Here is a 19,368-nt window from a genome sequence, read left to right as displayed (position 1 = left end):
GCAATTACCAAGCAACTTAAACTCTGTTGCTAAGCACGGGAGCATAATTTACATGAGAATTTACAGTAGCTCTAAACCCAAACCAAAACAAGCAAAAACATGATACCAGCATGACTTTATGCACACACAGTCAACAGTTCAGCTCTTTAGAGTTTTTCCTCCAAAATCAAACCATATTATTATTGTTATTTTCTTGAGTACTAATATTTCTCAGACTTTCAAGTTGTAACTAAAACATAGCTCTCCCGTGTCCTATGTAATCTAATAACAAAGACTATACAAACAGAATGACTTCTTAATAACATTTGCAACTATTCCTAGAGCCTCATGCAGGCGGATTTAATATCTATATATGTTGACACAGTAGATTCCATTCAATAGGATTTTTTTTTTTCATTTCATTTAAGGGCTGGGGGAGTTCATTCTGATGTCCCTGTCCACAGCATTAATTTGTAAAGAGAAAAGCACTTTGTGCTGAAACAGAAGAGAATAGTTTTGTGGCAAAATATTTCAGCTGCAAGCCCCAAACTTGGAGAAAGCGTGTGCATGGAGGAATGTGGGCAGGGAAAAGTTCCAGACAGTGCAGCACAGGCAAACCAGATTTCTCTCAGTTGTGGAGAACCACAGAATGGAAACAGAAAGGTAAATCATTATTTGAAAAGTTTTCCTTTTCTAAGAAGAGGACAGAAAAGCTTGGATCACACTATAAACTTCACAGCATGCACCTTAATTTCTTTTAATTCCACTTGGAGAAAAAGGAGAGGAGAATAAAGGATAATTGTAAACTTGGTCATAAAAAGGGTTAAAAATGGCTCCAAGTTAAATCCTCCAGATATTGTGCTCCCTGTTGTGCTTGCAATTTTGGACAATTACTGTTCATTAAGTACACATCTCTCCTAAAGCCAGCTGGCACTAGAGAAATCAGATATTTCATGAGGTGGACAGGGCCTACCTTCTTTGAAGTTCTTTTATGCGAACCATCATGTTGAGGTGTCCTTGGGAGTACTGCTCAATCACGTCACGGACATCGTACGGCTTCTGAGCTTGCTGGGAAAGGAGGCAGGCAGCACGTTGAAAGGTGAGTATTGGTCAAACTGGATTTTTATTTCAGTCAGGCATTCATTCTGTTTTTTTATCTTCCAGAGCTTATTTGCCTGCCATTTTGCAACAGTTGTCGTAATGAATAAAAAGTATGCAGCCGTTGTGGGAGTGAATGAATATTTGTTGTGGAGATGGAGCCAAATGATTCCCATTACTGCCAGTTAGAGTCATGTCTTCATGTTACTCCATACTGAGCAAAATATTAGCCCTTCCCAGTGTATTTGAGAAACATGAACCCAGGATGGGTAATTTATCTGGGACTCTCATGTGCGGTATCTCCTGGCTCATTCCAAAGCCATCTGTTAATCATAATGTCGGGGGACTGAACCCCAGGGATTGGCCCAACTCAGAACACTTGGACCCAGAATCATATGTCTCTTAAGACCAAAGATGTCTGGTGACAGAAATATTGCTGCTTGAGGAACAGGGAGGACAGATGCTCTGCATAACTCAGGGGACTGCCGCACGTGGGTTTTGTTTGTGCTCCTTTGTCTTTCATGATACCTTTGAGATCAGAAAAAAAAGGTGCAATTCAAATAAAAAAGGACAGATAAAAAAATGCAAGAGAGTGAAAAAACTGCCACCTGCCCAGCTTTATTCCCATCCTAAGGAGAACCCAGATGCTTCTGCCAAGCTTTGGTTTCTTGCTGCAACTACTGTGGCTGAATTTTGAAACAGGTCTAGTGAATTTGCATAAAGTGATGTGGTTATAAAAGGTGCAGCACGGTGAAATTTTAGCAAGTAAAATCAATGTGTCTGTGGAGGTTTAAACACAAATCACGGCCTTTTGGAAAGACCAGCATTTTGAGAACCCTTATGGTAAATGTGGGGCAAGATGTCTCCCTTTTTGGCTCTGAATCAAGAAAAGAAGGGGGGGACAAAAAAGCAAAGGTGAACTGCAAATCTAGTAATTGGGAATTACTGAAAACAGCTCATTAGTCATCTTGTTGTCTGTTTGCACTCTGTCACAGCCTCAGCCAGAGCCATTAGCATGCACCACTGCACACATGCATTGAACACCTACAGTATGTGCTGGAGTCATGCTTGGAAGGCAGCCACACGATCCTAGAAATTTCAAATGAAAGCATGGAACTGGAATGGAAACAAATCCTGTGAAATGACTGAGGAAGCGAGAGCTCTTCGTGACAAAATGCCTCCCCTGCACTCAGCACTTACCTGCACCAACACTTCCAGAAGAGTTGTGGCTTTGGAGGTGTGTGTGTGCATTTGAGCGCATTTGGGAGCAGAGGCTTTGCGGGGGAGGGAGGGTTCAGCTTTCAGTTTATCGTTTGGTTTTTGGGGCTTTTTCCCCCTTCCCCAGCTCCACATTTTGCAGACGCTGACACATCACTATTTCTGGCCAGAAAAGCAGCCTATTGTCTTCACCCCGAGAAGCAGTGCCAGTATCACTCTTTAGATGGTCTAGTGGGGGGTGCCTGGAGAGCATTTTGGCTAAATCCTGTATCCTTTCCTTTGGACACTCTCTATTAAACACCATGCATGGCGCAGAGCCCGGATGTGCTGGGGAGTCTTCCCCTCCCCTCTCCCCCATGGGCTAGTATGCGCATAATTAATTCTACTCATTCCCAGTGAAATTTCTTTACCCCCTCAAAAGAATTCCTCTGTCTGTTATCCATTTCACCAAACCATCAGCTCCGAATCCTGTAGCTGCAAAGTGCTGGACACTGCAATCTGCCTGAGTCCTCTCTGAAGCTGAGTAAAAATATCCCTCCAGCTTTCACCATTCTTCCCTCCTATTTTTCCATAAAGCTTTGGATCTGGGCATCTTATGCCCTGCCAAACTTTGGCACAATCCCCTGCCATGTTTTTATTAGGAAATGCTAGAACGATACAACTGAAGCCAGGAGATAATGGGCTTCCAGGGAGGTGTGGTAAATGCAGAACTTGAACAACTCCTTCAACTTTCATTCTGCTCATAATCCCAAATCCTGGCCACTTGAGCTCAGTATTCCACAGTCAGCATGCAAAACTAAATAATATTACCCAGCTTTGAACTCCCAAAATCTAACTAGCATGGGGAGTCCTATAAACTGTATTTCATGGCCCCAAGAAAGGAAGAAAAAAAAGATTATTCCTTCTTCTTCTTTTTCCCTGTCACTGACTCACAGAATTCTCTCCATAGATTGATGAAATTCAGTTTTTAAGGTTTGGCATGACAGCTCCAGAACATTAGGTCTCTAGGGGTTTGAAATATCCTAATTTTTAACCTAACTCATTTATAAACTGATTTTATTTTCCAGAACTGGTGTCTCTATTTTCTTTTACTATTTTTTTTTTAATTTCCCATCGTGTTTATCTCTCTGGTATATTTACAATATAATCCTGCTCTCCCATTTTTTGCTGAGTTTAACAAACTGACTTCTCCTAGACTTCTTTCAAAAGGTAGGGTTATCTGAAGATACATGTCTGCATGGGATTAGGAAATATATAAGCTATTCTGTCTGCCCTAATTCAGAGTCTTCTGAGTGCTGGGAGCTTATCTCAGACTTCTATCCCTTGCATTTAAGTGCTCAGCTCTAATCAAACTTGCCTTAAATGTAAGTTTTTGATTTATTTTTTTAAAACCTCTTCAAAAGGATTATGAAAGGCTATTAACTTGCAGTGGATCCTCTTGGACAAAAAAGCATGAACCTTAAGATAGAAATAACGAGGGCTTTGAAAATCAGTCCAGAAGTTAATTTTTCATTTCCATAGCATTTCTAGCCCATGGATAATGAGAACAATGATATCAGGATCACATTCCATTCAAGTTTTATCATAAGAAGTTTCACTAAACAGGCAAAATGAAACAGTATTTTCAATGCTGCACATTTAGTTTGAGCACTTTTTAACCTGATTGAGAAAATTAACTGAACACTTCATAAAGACAGCAAATTTCCAGAAGGCAGATGCTCCACAATTTTATAAAATATGGCCTGTGAGGTCCCTTTCTGGGAAATACATTTGGAAATGTGGGTCACACCTATGAAAGCAACTTTGCACCCATAGTACTCATCAGTGAGGCCTATTGATCTGTCAGCCATACATAGCATGGGACTGAACATTCCCTAATTGATCAGATGATTGATAACATTCTTGTTATGATCAGCATTTTTGCAGACACCCGTACAGAGGTGTTTTCACCTCAACAGCAGGCTTTTCTTCAGTTCTGCTAGTGCATGGGTAAGTATTGGTGAGTATAGTAAACACACAGAACCCCAAAAAACAAGTGCAGTAAGAAAAGAGAAGTAAAAAATAACGATGCTGACTCCACAAAGTCAGGGGTTTGTGTCACACTACACCCATGGATCATTGATAATTTTGCCCACACCATTAAAAAATCCACAAAAGATGTGAGACCAAGAACTTGACCAATACCTTTGACTTACTACACCACATTCACCAAGACAAGTCCACTCTGAGAGCACCTGCAATGTCAGGCAAGCTCACGAGCTGCACTTGTGATTAATCCTCCTGCTTACCTGAAATTTTCTTCTGGCCACAAAATACTGCATTCTCCTGATGACTTTCACAGCTGTTCTGTGTGCTTCAGTCAGTCTGCCAAGGAACACAAACACAGACACACATCAGCTGGGGGAGGGCAGGAAGGAGGAAAAATGTCTTAATGGAAGATGTTGACTCCAAGCACCAAAATCTACAACTACGTTTTATCTTTACAATGCAAAACTGCAGCGTAGCACGCTGTGTGTGCATTAATGCTTTGTTCTGCTGCTTTGCCTTCCTGCAAATTGTGGTTCTGAGTACTCAAAACTGATAAGTGAGACAATGAAAGCAGGTGTACAAAGATAATTCATGTGGAGGGGATTAGACAGGATTACTGTCAATGCACACAACTGGCATCAGTTTGAAGAATGAGAAACGTTTTTTAGAACCATGAGTACATTCCTTATTTTGCATTTCTTGAGTGTTTGCCCATGAGCTCTATTGCACAGAAATTAAGTCCTTTAAAAAGTACTTTGAGCTCTCTAAGAAGGAAAGAAAAATCAAAGTGTCACATCCTAAAGAAAAGTAAATTAAAATGAACACCACACACCCTCTCAGCACATGTGGGTGTGCATGTCCGTACGGGTATTCAAACACAGAACTGGACATTTTTAAACTCAGCTGTATCATTTCACCCAGAGGATCCTGCATTTACAGAACATTAATTGTGCCACTTGGATGGCATTTAATGACCACACCTCTTCTTTACAGTGAATTTTGGCAGGGTAGGGAGGAAGCAGGAACATGGTAATTATAAGAATGAGTATTTTCTTTAAGGACTGACTCCTTCCCCATGGACTCCTTTATTCACTCAAAATGAGTGAACTAAAGAAAACAAAATTTTCTTTCCAAGGAAGCTGCATTGTTGGGAAATCTATGTTCTATATGGACATCATCCTTGACATGTGATGATAACCCTGACAAAACTTTCCAGCAAGATTCTTAAGTCTCCTGAAAACACAATCTGCTGCTTCTTCCCAGTGTGTCTGGCTGGGAAGAAGGAAGTATTGGCTTGACCACCTACTTGGGTGCCACAGTTTAGAGACAAAAGTCTAAAAAGTGGAAAGGTTACAGTGGGTTATTTCAAAGTGAAGGAAATAAAGGCTAAACAAGCCAGAACTGTGTTTTAAGAATTAGCAAAATTATTCATTTTTATAATTATTCTTGGGGAAAAATAGTGCTTGTCACAGAATCATAGGATATGCTGAGTTGGAAGGGACCCATCAGGATCACTGAGTCCAACTCCTGGCCCTGTACCCCAACAATCCCATCCTGTGCCTGAGAGCTTTTGCTTGAGTGAGATACCACAGCCACAGGCTTTTAAAATAAGATTCCAGTAGCTTTTTCTTGCTCTTTCTATGTCAGGTCCCAGAAGAATATTAAATGCATGCACAAACAGGTGTTTGTGTCCTACCTATACACTCATATTTCATCTATCTGTGTATATCCATGCACATACCCATATAAATACATTCACACATGCAAACACACAGAGACAAGGCAGGGTGAGCACGACTAAAGAGCCACCTTTGCTGCACACCATCAGCAGCACTGCTGAGGAGGAACCTTTACACTCGTGTAAGCCCATCAAAGGGATTTCAGAAATGTCACTGATGGGCTACCAGTAGTTTAGCCTGCAGGACCTTTATTATGGTGAAAGAAAAAGCTCTCAGCTTGACATTCAGGGCCCCAGCTGAGCTCCTGTGGCTGCTGACTAGAACAGAGGCGACACTGGTTACAAATGGCACAGACTTGATAGAGAGGTCTTTGTCAGCCCTTACAACTATGGTTTGTTTTTTTTTTTTTTAATTACCAGAAAAGAATCACAATTTAAGGTTTAGGGGTTAGCCAACCTCCCCCGTTAAGATAAAGACTTGTTAAGATAAAGCAGTTAAGATAAAAACTTGAAATCATCCCCTAGAAATAAATGATGTGAGACTTCATATATATACTTGAGGGATTTTTTATTAGGCTGATCCACATGAGATGGCCCAGTCACTGTTTAAACAAGCTTAAATAGACAAGCTTAAAGAAGTCAGAGATGGAACCAAACCAAGGCTGTACTTTCCTCCTAATTCCCCTCCTTCTGCAGAAAGCGGGGCTACAGAACTTTTTACAGTTTGTTATCAAGCTAAAATGTTCAAAGCCATGAGACTGAACTCTTGGAACTTGATGTACAGTTGAACAGGCCTCATTTTCAGAGAGAAAAGTCATTAATTTGTGAAATACAGCTAAGAAGGTCACCCAACTATCATTCCAAAGCACTTGATATCATCATGTTCCAATTGGCAAAACTCACACCAATCTCTTTAGGAGCAAATTCTGAAATAAAAGTGACTGCTCAGATTTGATGGTCACTAGTGTTAAACTAGGAGTCAGAAACGTGTGAAACCTGACTTTGATGGAAAAATAGCGTGAAAAGGTGCAAATCCATAGAGTGAGACACGTGGATAAGTCATCCTAATTGCCCCAAAAAATCCCCAGGGAGCACAGCAGCTCCAGGTGATAGAGAGCAGCTCCAGATGAGATAAATTCCTGCTCTGTACAGCAAGCAGAGCTATCCTCCTGATGGGGTGTTGGGGCAGTGTGGCCGTGGTCCTAAACATTTTTTGAGATTTTAGCTGATTTTCTTAGGTTTTCAACCACTAATGTCCATAATGGATAATTACAGCTACTACTGACCAGGTTACATTTATCCCTGGATGTAGCCCAACATATTTACCCTGCTAAACCTTCTATTTTATCCCAATCCCCCTGGATTAGGCAAAACTCTTTCAGCCTTGAAGGTGTCAGTCTGTCACATTCCAGAAACGTCCAACAGGAGAGAACTAAAGGACAGAGATGCTCTAGGCCCTGCTTTGGTAATTCTCAGTAGGAGCACAGCACCACTTCTGGATCTTCTGGATATTTTGGGATATGCAGCTGATGAGACAACAGCCTGAGGGAGGTGTGATGGACACCACACTTGCACAGTCTTTCCATGTGGCATTTTCTAGGGACATGAGACAGAAAGGACAGATCTGCATAGGGACTGTGGTTTCTGCATCCCTCGGAGGTGGGGATTTAACTCCTTTCATAGCTTGGCTCCCAAACAGCAGGCCCTGAGCACTTGCTCTGAGCAGGAACAGGGGTGGGTGGGTGCCAAACAGAGCAGCCAAACTCTCCTGCCTCTGTGCACCAGAGGGCAGTGGCACGCACACGCACACACACACACACACACACACACACACACACACGGAGATGCTTTCCAGTACTTCAAAAAATTTAATTATTTTAAAAAATTTACCCAGAAACGCAAGCTTAAGCTCTAGACCTCGTAAGGATGGAGTCCACCACACTGAGGTGGGGTGGGTGGTAAGTATTGGGAAGATTGTTTTGTCTGTATGTTATGCTCAAAGGAATAGAATTAGAGTTTTATTGACACACAGTTAAATGCTTTTCCATCTTTTAACCTAAACAACAGGAAATAAGGTTTTGTCAAAACCCTCCCCTAAAACGCTTTCTAAAGGAGAACAAAATGACATTTGAACAGAAGTGATCTGGCTTTGGGAAAGTTATGAGCACATAAATTAATAATTGAAGCTTGCAACATCTGTAACTATAATGGATACCATGAAATGTCTACTGAAATAACATATCCTTGGATCCATAAATGGTACTGACATCATCTCTAACTGTGTCTTCAATAGGACCCAAGCCTATTGAAGCCAAGCAGCATGAGTTCCTTACCTCTCTGCTCAAGGGTTTCTCAGCAGGATGCTCAATTTTAAAAGGGCTCAAACCTATCCTTAATTACAACGAGTCGTTCCTAGTTTGGCTCCTGGGCCGTCACTGTGGTAGGGCAGGGAGGAAGGGGAGCGGGTGGTGGTCCTGAATCATGGATGTTCACACAGTCCCTGCCCTGGGGGGATGCTCAGAATCACTTGGCAGCTACCCTGGAAGGGCTGGGGAAGGGGACCCCTCTTGGCTGGCTCAGCCTCCCCTCTGCAGGTTCTGGCTGTGCCTGTGTGGGTGCAGAGCCTGGTGGGACAGCTGCGTGCCCAAGTGCCACTGCAGCCTGGGTTTGCTCCTCTGCTCCGGGCTCAGGCAGCACTGAACGGCATCACTTTCAGCTAAAACACTTGGATGCATTCAAGAGTGGCTTTTTTTTCTTTTTTTAACTGCAGGAAGGCGGTAGCTTAAGCCAAAGAAGCCAAACATTTTCTTTTTTGTTGAAAATAATTGAACCAGAGGAGGAAATAGAGATGATGACATCCAAAGCAACTGCAGAAACTATCCCACAGGGATGTTTTTATAACCTTTCTTTGATATAGCATTCTGTCTGTTAAAAGCTGGTGTTGGCCAGTTCAGATGTACTCTTTTTCTTCTTCTGTACGGAGCCTGATAACTTCCAGCTTAATGTGCTTTGGAGCAGTCAGGGGATATTTGAAGCAAAAAAGAGATGCCTAAATGGACCCTAAAGCCAGGCAGAGTTACAACTACTGCAGGCCACGCTGAGGCACAGCTCAAGTCTCCAGACAAGCCTGTTATCAGTGGGATGCACTTTTCAGTCCAGCAGCATTTTTTTAATTGTTAGAGTTGACTTGGGTGTAGGGATCGGGGACGGACTTTGCCCAGGCTGTGCTGCAGGGTGGCTGCAGATAGGGGAATGTGCATTCCAGACTGGTTTTCCTGATGTTTATTCAGGTGTCATGAATTAGAGGAGCTATTCAGTGTAACATCATGAGCTGTGGAAAATAAAGGCCACTTCAGTAAGGTCAATTATAGCTCTCTGTGCCAGTTTGCCAAACGGGTTTGAGGATACACGCTCACAGTGCCTGGGTTACTGCTGAGCTTCATTCATTTGTCAGGTTCTGGTTGCTTAGAGAAAACACATACAGAGTCACACTAACTCTGGTTTAATACCAGTCCCTGGATGATGTGGTAACTCCTCCCCAGAGTAACATACAGCATCATCTGCTCCAGAGTTGTCCACTTGGCATTAGTTTCTAAGCCAGCACAAACAGGGACTAGATCAATGATGGCAAGTGAAATGTACAGAAGTTATTTGAGAACTCAGCCCTCCATCTGCCTTTTTGTTTTCCCATCACATTTGATTAAGATTATTCGCTTTCCAGCTCTGTTTCTGGGAAGAACACTGATTCCTAGTCCGAACTTTAATTTCTTTCCATGTACAATTGTCTCAAATGGGCTGATATTTTATTAGGTAAAATTTAAAGGAAATCTTATTTGCACTGAAAGCAAAGGACAAGAAGGGTGGGAAAAGAGAAACCAGAAAGAAGATAAAATTAGAGAGCTTCTCACAGGCAGATGCAGCTGTTGGTCCACAAGAAGTCACACACACAGTGTGGACCTTCCCTTGCTGGAGAAAAGTGGTGGAGAGACATGGTTCTCATCACAAGGGAAAGGAGCTTATGTAATGTGGTTTTAAAACTGAGCGAAGCTGCAATGTCCAAATTTTAAAAAAATCACCTTCCCTATAAATGAAAATATTATTGCCTTCAGCTAAGCCAAGCCAGACAAAATGCCTTGAGCCTTTTAAACCACATGAGTTAAGAGAAGGTCGCAGCTTGAGTCTGACATGCAAACACCTGGAACTGTCAGGCGATGATTCTGGTTCCAGAGCTCATCCCAAGCCAGGAGCAGCAGAGAAGTACAACATAAATATAATATGAGAGGTTTCCAGTCTTGTAACATTTCATCAAAGCCTTGTAAAGAACAGATACTTCTGGAGCATTTCCACCACTTACACCATGGAAATTAAATAAGATGCTATTTGCACTGAAACCTGAGGGAACATTTCAGAAAGTGTTGGCACAACTTTACTTTTCCCTTTATTCCTATCACAACTCCACCTTAAACCTACCTCATCTCTATTCTAATCATATCCTTACCTGAACCTTTTCAAGCCTGTGTTTGGCTCAAAGCTACAAATAAATTAGGATTGGCTCCTCTCAAAGCAGCCTGGAGGCCTATTTGGCTTCACCACACTCTGCTGACAGCCTCAGTTTGTGAAGGAATGCTGCAGACTCTGCAAATCTCTCCTTTGCAGGTACAGTCCCAGGTAGGAAAGAGTACAGAAGTGAGAGAGTACAGAGAGCAGAGTTTGTGAGGGGCTGCTTTCTGGGATCTGGTTATTTTGCTGAAGATTTTGTGGCATTTTCTGTCTTCACCCACCCACCCATCCCACACACACTGCTGCCTCTGAATTCGTTCCAGAACACAGCTGCCTCTACTTCTACCTGCCCCTCTAACCTGACCTTCCCTGAAGTGAATGGGAAAGAAAGCAGATTTCCTACAGCAGGGAATTTAGGGGCAGGGAAGACAGTACAGGGACAGGACAACAGCTCTGAGGGAAACTGCCAGAAGAGGAAGAACTAGGACATCATTTAGAGGGAACAACAGGCCAGCCAATATATTGGCATAGGAAGCACCACTGGGAGAAGCAGCAGCACAGGGTGATTGCTTCATGTTGTCCAGGAGCAGAATAAAGTTAGTAAAAAGCGCCTGAAAATGATCAGAGGTGGATGTAACCTGCTCACTGAATGTGATTTCATGAAGAAGAAAAGCCCTGAACTTGGAGTTGTTTTTCTCAACCACAGACAGTTGGAGTTTTCAGTTACAAGTTTGTTCTGTAATATTACAAAGTGGGTTTATTGAGAAAGTGGGAGAAAAGCACTGTGTTAGTCCCCTGCTAATTAAAATGCATAATTAAAATGAGTAATTAAGCTTACTACAGAATGCTCTTGTGTCTGGGAGCCCAACTGCCCTTGAACAACAACTCATCTGCTGAACTGTCTCTGAGAACTAAAGTAGCCATTGGATATTGTGGTTACATCTTTCCTCTATTTTTTGTTGGCAGCAAAATAAAAGTTCCTGGTCTCTTTTCTGCCATTTTATTTCTTCCATTCTTTCTGCAATGTCAGAACAAACAAGATGATGTCATAGGGATGTCTTTTCAGTGTGGAAGTGAAAACACAGAAAGATTTTCTTTTTTCTTTTCTAAGCAAACAGCTTCTAGAAATTGCCACAATAACTTCCTGTGTTAGCGCTGACCATCACTACTGCTGGTCCCAGGATAGGTGAAATGCTCCTGTCTCCATGCCAGTTCTCATTTGCTTAGAAACTCCCTCAAGCCACAAACCCCTTCTTGGGATGTGGACAGATAATGACACATTTTTATCCCACATATTACAACACTCACTAATCCTAACAGCTACGTATTTGTTTTTAACTTCTCCCTGCTCAAAACTTGGTCTTCATGAATTCATCTTTTAAAAAACACCTCCAGACCATCTAGCTGGTAAAAGACACTGCAGAGACAGCCATCACCAAGCCCAAACAACTTCCCAGAGACGCCTTTCTGGAATCTGAATAGCCTTCCCATCTGTGCAGCACAGGAATGGGACACCCTTCTTCCACAGGTTCTGGTTTGCTCACTAAAAAAATGCCACAACCAAAATTAATGAACTTTAAGACTTCATTTTCCTCTTCACTGTATTCAGCATTTATGGGAACAACGTGGTGTTGTTAATATACACCAATGACTAAGCGCTGTATTTATGCCTCAATGATTTTCTGTCATGAGAATATAATGCCTGGCAAAGACTGATTCTCTGAAATACCAGTTTGTTTGGGGTCATTAATCTTAATTCCTATCTTGCCTGAATAGGAACTGGATAACACTCAAGTCAGGGAATAGTTCTGAGAATTAAAACTTCAATGGCTTTTGGGCTGCCCAAGGCTTTACATTTCTTTTAAAAAATATGTAATTAATTAATCTGCACCAAGTAGTAGGGAGAGACCCTGTGGAATTAAGGAAAATGCTCCTTGCGGCTTTAAAAAACAAAAACCAGTGGCTTTTGGCAGGATCTTTCCTTAGTAGTTCTCGTGATTTAGTAGTTGCAGCAGGGCTATGGAAACACAACTCCTGGGTTCTTGAACTGATTGATTTAACTGGCCTCTGTGTTTCTGGGCGATCTTGTTCAAGTTCTTTTACCTGGCTGTGCTCTAGTTTATATGTCTATAAAATAGGTGTAAAACCTGCCTAAGTCATGGAGGTGTCACGGGGATTTTAAGGCATTTAGCAGTCCCAAATGAAGTTGTATTTTATTTATAGAATGACTCAGCAGAAAAAGAAAGAAAAAGAGTAGTGACAACATGTTTATCCCTTAATGGTGATGAGAAGCAAGGGATACTGCTCTGCAGGCTTGGGATAAACTGCCATGTCACTGACCCCTGAGCAGAGGCTGTTTTCCAAAGCATTCTCCCCTCTCCACCTTCCCTGCTCCTCCTCTTCTGAGCACCTGAGTAATCCCTGTAGGAATTAGTTCCCTGTTCACCAGATACTCAGCAATGCAAGACACCCGCAGCATCTGAAGCCAAACAGGACCATTAGATCATAAATGTGACCTGCTCAACAGTGCAGGGGATTGCATTTCACACAGCTGCCCTTGCCCTGAGCCAAAAACCTTGTGTAGGACTAAAGTAACTTTCCAGAAAGGCATCTGGCCTTGATAGAAAGACCTTTATATACTGTTAAAAAGTGCCTTATTTTTTATTTAAATTTGTCAGTATTCAGCTTCTAGGCTCCTCTCTCCAACTGGAGTAGCAGAGCAGTTTTAGCCTTTTCCAGCCCTGTCTTTATTCCAGGCACCTTCAGGGGTGCCAGATGCACTGCCCATGGCCTGGCAGGGAGACCCAGCCCTGGTGTAGGGAAGAGAGAGTACAGTACTGCTCTCTGTGGAATTGCAAGGGGAGACTGAAATCCTACAACATTTTTTTTCATTATTTTTCTGCCTGTGGTTTAAATCATGCTACCAGTAATTTCAGAGATTCATAATAGAAATGCTTAGACTGGTTAGAATGGAGAATGAATGGGAAGGTCTGTGTGTGGAAGTGTTAGAAAGGAGCACAAAAAGCCCTGTGAGGATGGCAGGTGCTAGACCATGAACATTACAGTACAATTATGAACAGCTTTGGAAAATACCCAATTCAGGAACACAAAGGAACAGGTTCAGTCTGGAACTGAAAGAAGGCCACTAAGAGGTAATGGTAGGACGATACAGAACAGGGCTGGACTCTTAAGACACGCTGGTAAGGAGACAGAGTGGAGGAAACAAATTCTAATCATTCCCAGAGCTGGCAGAGAACAGAGGAAATAAAAGATTCTGGTCACTGTCAGCTCCCAAAGGCAAAAAAGGTTTGGTGGCACCTGGGATCCTGAGGAGATCCCAGCATGAAGATTCAGTAGAGCATTACATGGACTTCCACACAACGGCACGAAATCCTGAGCATCCTACCTGGATGCAGATGTATTTGTGAGTAGCTGGTTATGGGATGTGAATCACTGAAACTTGCCATCTTCAAAGAAAATGACCCTGCCCTCCACTAATGTTTTGTATCGAACCTTGGGACACAACAACCAGTTCATACCAGCAGAAAAGACCCTTGAAAACTGGTTCTCAAACTGATCTCCTATTTGATCACCTGCAAATTCACCTTTTAAGGGTCTTCTCAAACCCACAGGTATTCTCACAAGGTCCTTGCAAACTTCCATCACAACCCATTTTGAGCTCCAACACCAGTTTCTACAAACCCACGTGCCAAGAAAGGATATTGCTTTGCCACTGGAGGAACTGCCATTTCAAAACCAGACAAAAAAATCACGTATCTTTAGAAAAAAAAAATTTAGTATGCATGAACTCTTTTGCAGACAAAACAGTGATCATACTCATAGAACCTCACAGGGAACTTTACGTGACCACAGACACGTATTATTTTTCCACCCTGTATTTCACGTAAGAACATGCGTAAAAATCCTACAGGTCTCACTTGCCTAATACTGAAAATATGCAGCACTTATCAATAGTTTACTACAGAAATAAATATCTTCCTAAGAGCTGCAAGCATCACTTGTGAAAACAATCACTGAAACCAGAAGTTTTGCTGAGCTACTTATTTCAAGAGATTTCAGTTGCTCATTGAGAAACTGCTTTCTGTTCAAGGGTTGTGCATTTTTTCTGTACTTTCAGGAAAAGATGCTATCTCTTGGTGTTTTTATTTTTCTGGCAGACCTTCAGCTCAGCCAGTGGATGAACAGAAGGAAAGTGTTCATATACCGATTGCTTGTGCCTTGCTATTAAAGAACAGGAAAAATTCTGTTTTCAATGTAAGTGAGGAAATCTGTGCCTTCATGCTCTGGGGAATTCTGATTTTCCTGTCTTTGTTTCCATCCTAACACAAAGGAAAAATACTTTAAAAGTCATTATGAAACAAAAGATTCTGAAAGCATTTGAGCCTGAAATGATAATATGCTTCAATTTGCCCTCCTCCATTTTAAATACACTTTTGATTTCAAAAAAGAAATATTTTATGCTCATATAAAATAAATATATTTTTTCTGGTTTATGCCCTTTCTCCTCCCTGTAACTGGGACTCTTCCCTGCAGACATATCCTACACTGCATCATCTGGTGCAGAATGAAGACCACATGTCTCAGAGAAGATGTAAACTGGTTTATGGGATACTATAAAAGAATGGCATATCCATTCTATGAATCCCATGAAACAGCAAATCATCCTGGGAAGACTCAGTTCAAATATTGGAACGGACTTTGACAATTTTCCACTAATAACAGTGTCCTGAATTCTGCCTGCATTGAGTGAGTTTTGTTTTCACTCCTTCTGTTACAAAATGAAATTAATAAAACTTCCTCTGCCCGTCAAAGTTTTCTTATGGAAAAACTCAATTTTAAAGTGGTCTTTTTCCTCCCCTTTGAAGGACCATCAGCTCTTTGTCCACCTAAAGTTATTAGCAAACGAAAATCTGATTGGAGCAAAAGATAGCCATTTACTATTGAGTGCACATGAGGTGATCTAATTAACAGGACAATGGCTATTAGTGCTTCAAAGTCTCAACCTTTTGGGTTTTGATTTTTTTGTGTGTGTTTTGTTTGGGTTTTTTTAATTGGGCCTTGAGGATGCCAGTACTGCAATCAAAAGTGTTTCTAAATAATTATGCACTCATTTAGGTGGCTAACCACCTGAACTGCTGTAATTAGAACACTTGATACAAACAATTAATTATGTTAGCACTGCTGAAGGCTGTTTTAAGATTTAGATACAGAAATATGTTCAAACAAAGAAAACCCCAAAAACAAGGGGATCTTTATTTCATTTGACACATGCCCACTGATCGTTCTCTGAACAGCAGTCTGAGAACTCCTCTTGGAAGCCCTGTAAGAATGAAATAAAAACTGGGAATGATGCTATCAAGAGTCCCACTGAAATGGAATTATTTTTTTTATCCAAGGAACCAGACATATAGACATTGCCTCAAATCAGCTTTATCTTCTCCTTGAGCAACTAGCTTTAATCTGGATCTGAAGGAACTTACTGCAGAGATGAGGCAGCAGCTCAAGTATTCACATACTCAAGCCCAAAATTTCAGTGCTCCAAAATGTGAAATAGGTCATGACCATTTGTCCATTTGGAGCTGAAATAAGAACATGCTGCTTCTCCTCTAATTCAATTCTCTTACCCAGAAGTTTCCCAGCATTCTGCTGTCCTCCAACAAGTCCTCCCAGCATTGAGCTGGCTTGATAATGAATTACAGGTGTAGTTTTCTAAAAGTTCACAAACCTATAAACTTCAACCCCATTCCAAAGGAGCTTGACACAATTTATCTTTCTGCTTGGCTATTATGCAAAAAGAAACTATGCAAAATCTCAGGTTTGGCATGGATTCGAAACAAAACCACTTGAAAGGCTGCAATTTAAAGTGAATTTTCTTTGACAATTTCAGTTTGCCCAAACCTGAAACTCAAAGCAAACCTCAGGGCAGAAGTGCAAACCAGAACAGATAGAAATCAACGTTTACACAACACTCCATGAATCAAAGGTACCTAACTTCACATGACATCAAGCAGAGGCTGACAAACCAGGAATCAGACAGGAACATTTTTGAACATGATCTACTTCACATTTAACAAAATAATTCATCTCTCCTATTATCAGTCTTCTCATAATCTCAAGTTTTAAACTCTTCTCCTAACCTTAAAATTCCTATTATTATCACTTCAATCTTTCTCAAATTTTCAAGCCTCATGCTGTGAGAACTACAGGGGAAATAAAGCCATCTTATTCTACCCAAACACATCTTTAAATGTGTTCTCTGTAGAATAATCACCTGTGTCTGATGAACTGCTGAACCAGTTGAGTCTGAGTGATAGCTGATAATTTCCCTGAATTATAAAGTGTACAAAATGTCACAAATATAATCAAGATAATTGATAATGGACACTTAAAACTATGAAGACTCTTGAAAATGCACAGGAAGTTTTAAAAAATACATTATCTCTGTGTGTTGCTTTTCAGATACCTCATGGTGTGTTTTGAAAATGCAGTTTCCATTCCTGGCAGCCGTAAAGTTAAACCCTGAACGTGTTTACACACCTCTCCTACACCTTCCAAAATAGCTCTGTAATGGAAGTACCTAGGGAATGGGGAACTAGTTGACTTTCCAAATGACTGAGGAAAAATACTTGCATAGGCCAAGATCTGTTCAGAATTAATGAAGGGCTTGATTCTGCAAACCCACATCCAAGTAATTCTGTACATGAGTTATTTCCCTGAGCACAGAGGCTGTGAAGAGGTACCAAACTGTATTCAAAATTAAAGTCTGCAACATGGCAGCCTGATTATGCAATTAAAAGTGATATTGAGGCTATGTCTGCATGATTTTATTATGTATTTTCATATCGTTCACAAGAAAATTGGGCATTTTGGAGACAGACACATATGTGTATAAAACTCCACATTTAATGCACTTCCATGAGTTAAGCTCTTTGGTAACCTTCAGAAAATAATTAAACTTGCATTAAAGTATATGCAAAGTTGTAGGTTGTGAGCATAAATATGGATAAATACAAACTTGATTTATAAGCTCAAAGTAATCTCTCAAGAGTGATTTAGCCATAATTTTAATAGCATGAAAATGACTAATTTAAGGTCAGGAGTAATTTAGTTTTGACTGACTTGGCAATCCTTTGTTCTCTGGGTCATGTAAGTGTTGAGTAAATTATAAACCTGTAATTCTATCCTGAGGTCAAGGGACTTCAGAATTGATTTGATATATTGGTCTCCTGGAAAGTTCTTCCAAGGCCAGTACCCCCTAAACTGTGTTTATGAGTTGACTGCATTAATAACTGATAGAGTCATATAATATTAGCAGAGGTGAAATTAACCCTTAAAAAGAAGAGTATGTTGAAATGTGGGATTTTTCAATGAGAGACAGGAAAACCAGATATATCTGTGAGAAGTCAAGTTTCTACAGAGTACTGAAAAAAACCCAAAACAAACATGATTGAAAAAAGGTGTAGACGTTTGACTTCAGGAACAAAATCAGACTGACTGATCTCATGAACATTACCTGGGAAAATCCTGCATTTGTGAAGCAAAACTATTACATTTCTATCTTATTAGGGGCAAAAATAAATAAGCCATCAACTACTCTGACAGATTATGCCAGAAGCATAAATACATTAAAAAAAAGAGCAACTGCTGGTTTAATGCAGGCTTTGCTGTATCCCATAACACTTGCTATTGAAAATCTGAGATGGGATGTAAAGTGAGATGTTTTCCATTCAAGAATTTAAGTGTGCATTATAGCAGCACTTCTTAATTTTGAACCTTTTAATGCTTCCAAATGAAAGCCATCGCACTGCTAAAGAAATGCACTGTAAAGCCCAGACAAAGAGCCTGGACTATTCTTTCATCATCAGGCAAACATTAAAGTTAATGGTCCTCAAAGTGTTTAGGGTTATTTCATTTGCCTGATGTCACAGTCCTGAACTTATTAGTAAGAGGTGTATTCAGATTACTCTGTTCAGTTCTGATTTAAAAGAAACTCAACAGTAATCACAATCTGAAATCTTGAAATCCTTAAGAATAACCTGGTGTTAACCTTGAGCACTCCTGTGAAAAATCAGAATTAGGCTCCCCCCACCTCCAAGACTCTAGATTTCATATGAATATGAATATCTCCTGTTAGCTATGAATGTTTCTCCTGGACAGTCCTTGGATATCTCCTTCCACTGCTTTCAAATTCCTAGCAAGAGCACTAAATTCACTTTTACTGTATAAAAATCCAACAGTTGGTTAGATTAATGAGCAATAAACACACACCCAAGATAAAGAAATATCAGCATCAGAATTAAAATTGCTCAGGCTCTTCCCACAATGGGTTACAGCATTTGACCTGGTCACACAGTAAGAATCACTCTGAAAAGAGGCATTATAATGCTGACACTACTTCAGGCCCTTCCCAGGTCCTGTCCCTGGTCCCAGAGAGCAGAGCTCAGAGCCTGCCCCTCCTCTTCCCCTCACAAGAAGCTGGAACTGCGCTGTCTCCCCTCAGTCTCCTCCAGCTGAACAGAGCAAGTGTCCTCAGCTGCTCCTCACACGCTTCCCCTCAAGGCCCTTCACCATCCTGGTGCCCTCCTTTGCACACTCTCTAATGGCTTTATGTCTTTCTCACATTGTGGCACCCAAAACTTCACACAGTATTCGAGGTGAGGCTGCCCCAGCCCAGAGCAGAGCCGGACATTCCCTCCCTGGCCTGGCCAGCCATGCTGGGCCTGGTGCCCCCAGGACAGGGATGTCCCTCCTGGCTCCAGGGCACTGCTGCCTCATGTCCAACTGGCCATCGACCGGGACCCCCAGGTCCCTTTCCCTGGCACTGCTTTCCAGCCTCTCATTCCCAG

The 19,368-nt window shown here is 41.3% G+C and overlaps 1 protein-coding gene across 2 annotated transcripts in view; it reads right to left on the bottom strand.

The window, feature by feature from the left end:
• The window catches only part of LOC120411941 (potassium voltage-gated channel subfamily KQT member 1-like), a 286,757-nt gene that overhangs the window by 191,184 nt on the left and 76,205 nt on the right, over positions 1-19,368 (bottom strand). For both annotated transcript variants that reach the window (XM_039571408.1, XM_039571409.1), the window contains exons 2-3: positions 4,584-4,659; positions 953-1,047 (exon numbers count right to left, since the gene is read on the bottom strand). In XM_039571408.1, the coding sequence (XP_039427342.1) occupies positions 953-1,047; positions 4,584-4,659 (171 nt within the window). The remainder of the gene's footprint in view (positions 1-952; positions 1,048-4,583; positions 4,660-19,368) is intronic.

This window comes from Corvus cornix, chromosome 1A (genome assembly GCF_000738735.6).
Source record: "Corvus cornix cornix isolate S_Up_H32 chromosome 1A, ASM73873v5, whole genome shotgun sequence".
Lineage (NCBI taxonomy): Eukaryota > Metazoa > Chordata > Aves > Passeriformes > Corvidae > Corvus > Corvus cornix.
This window is presented reverse-complemented; position numbering and strand designations above follow the sequence as displayed.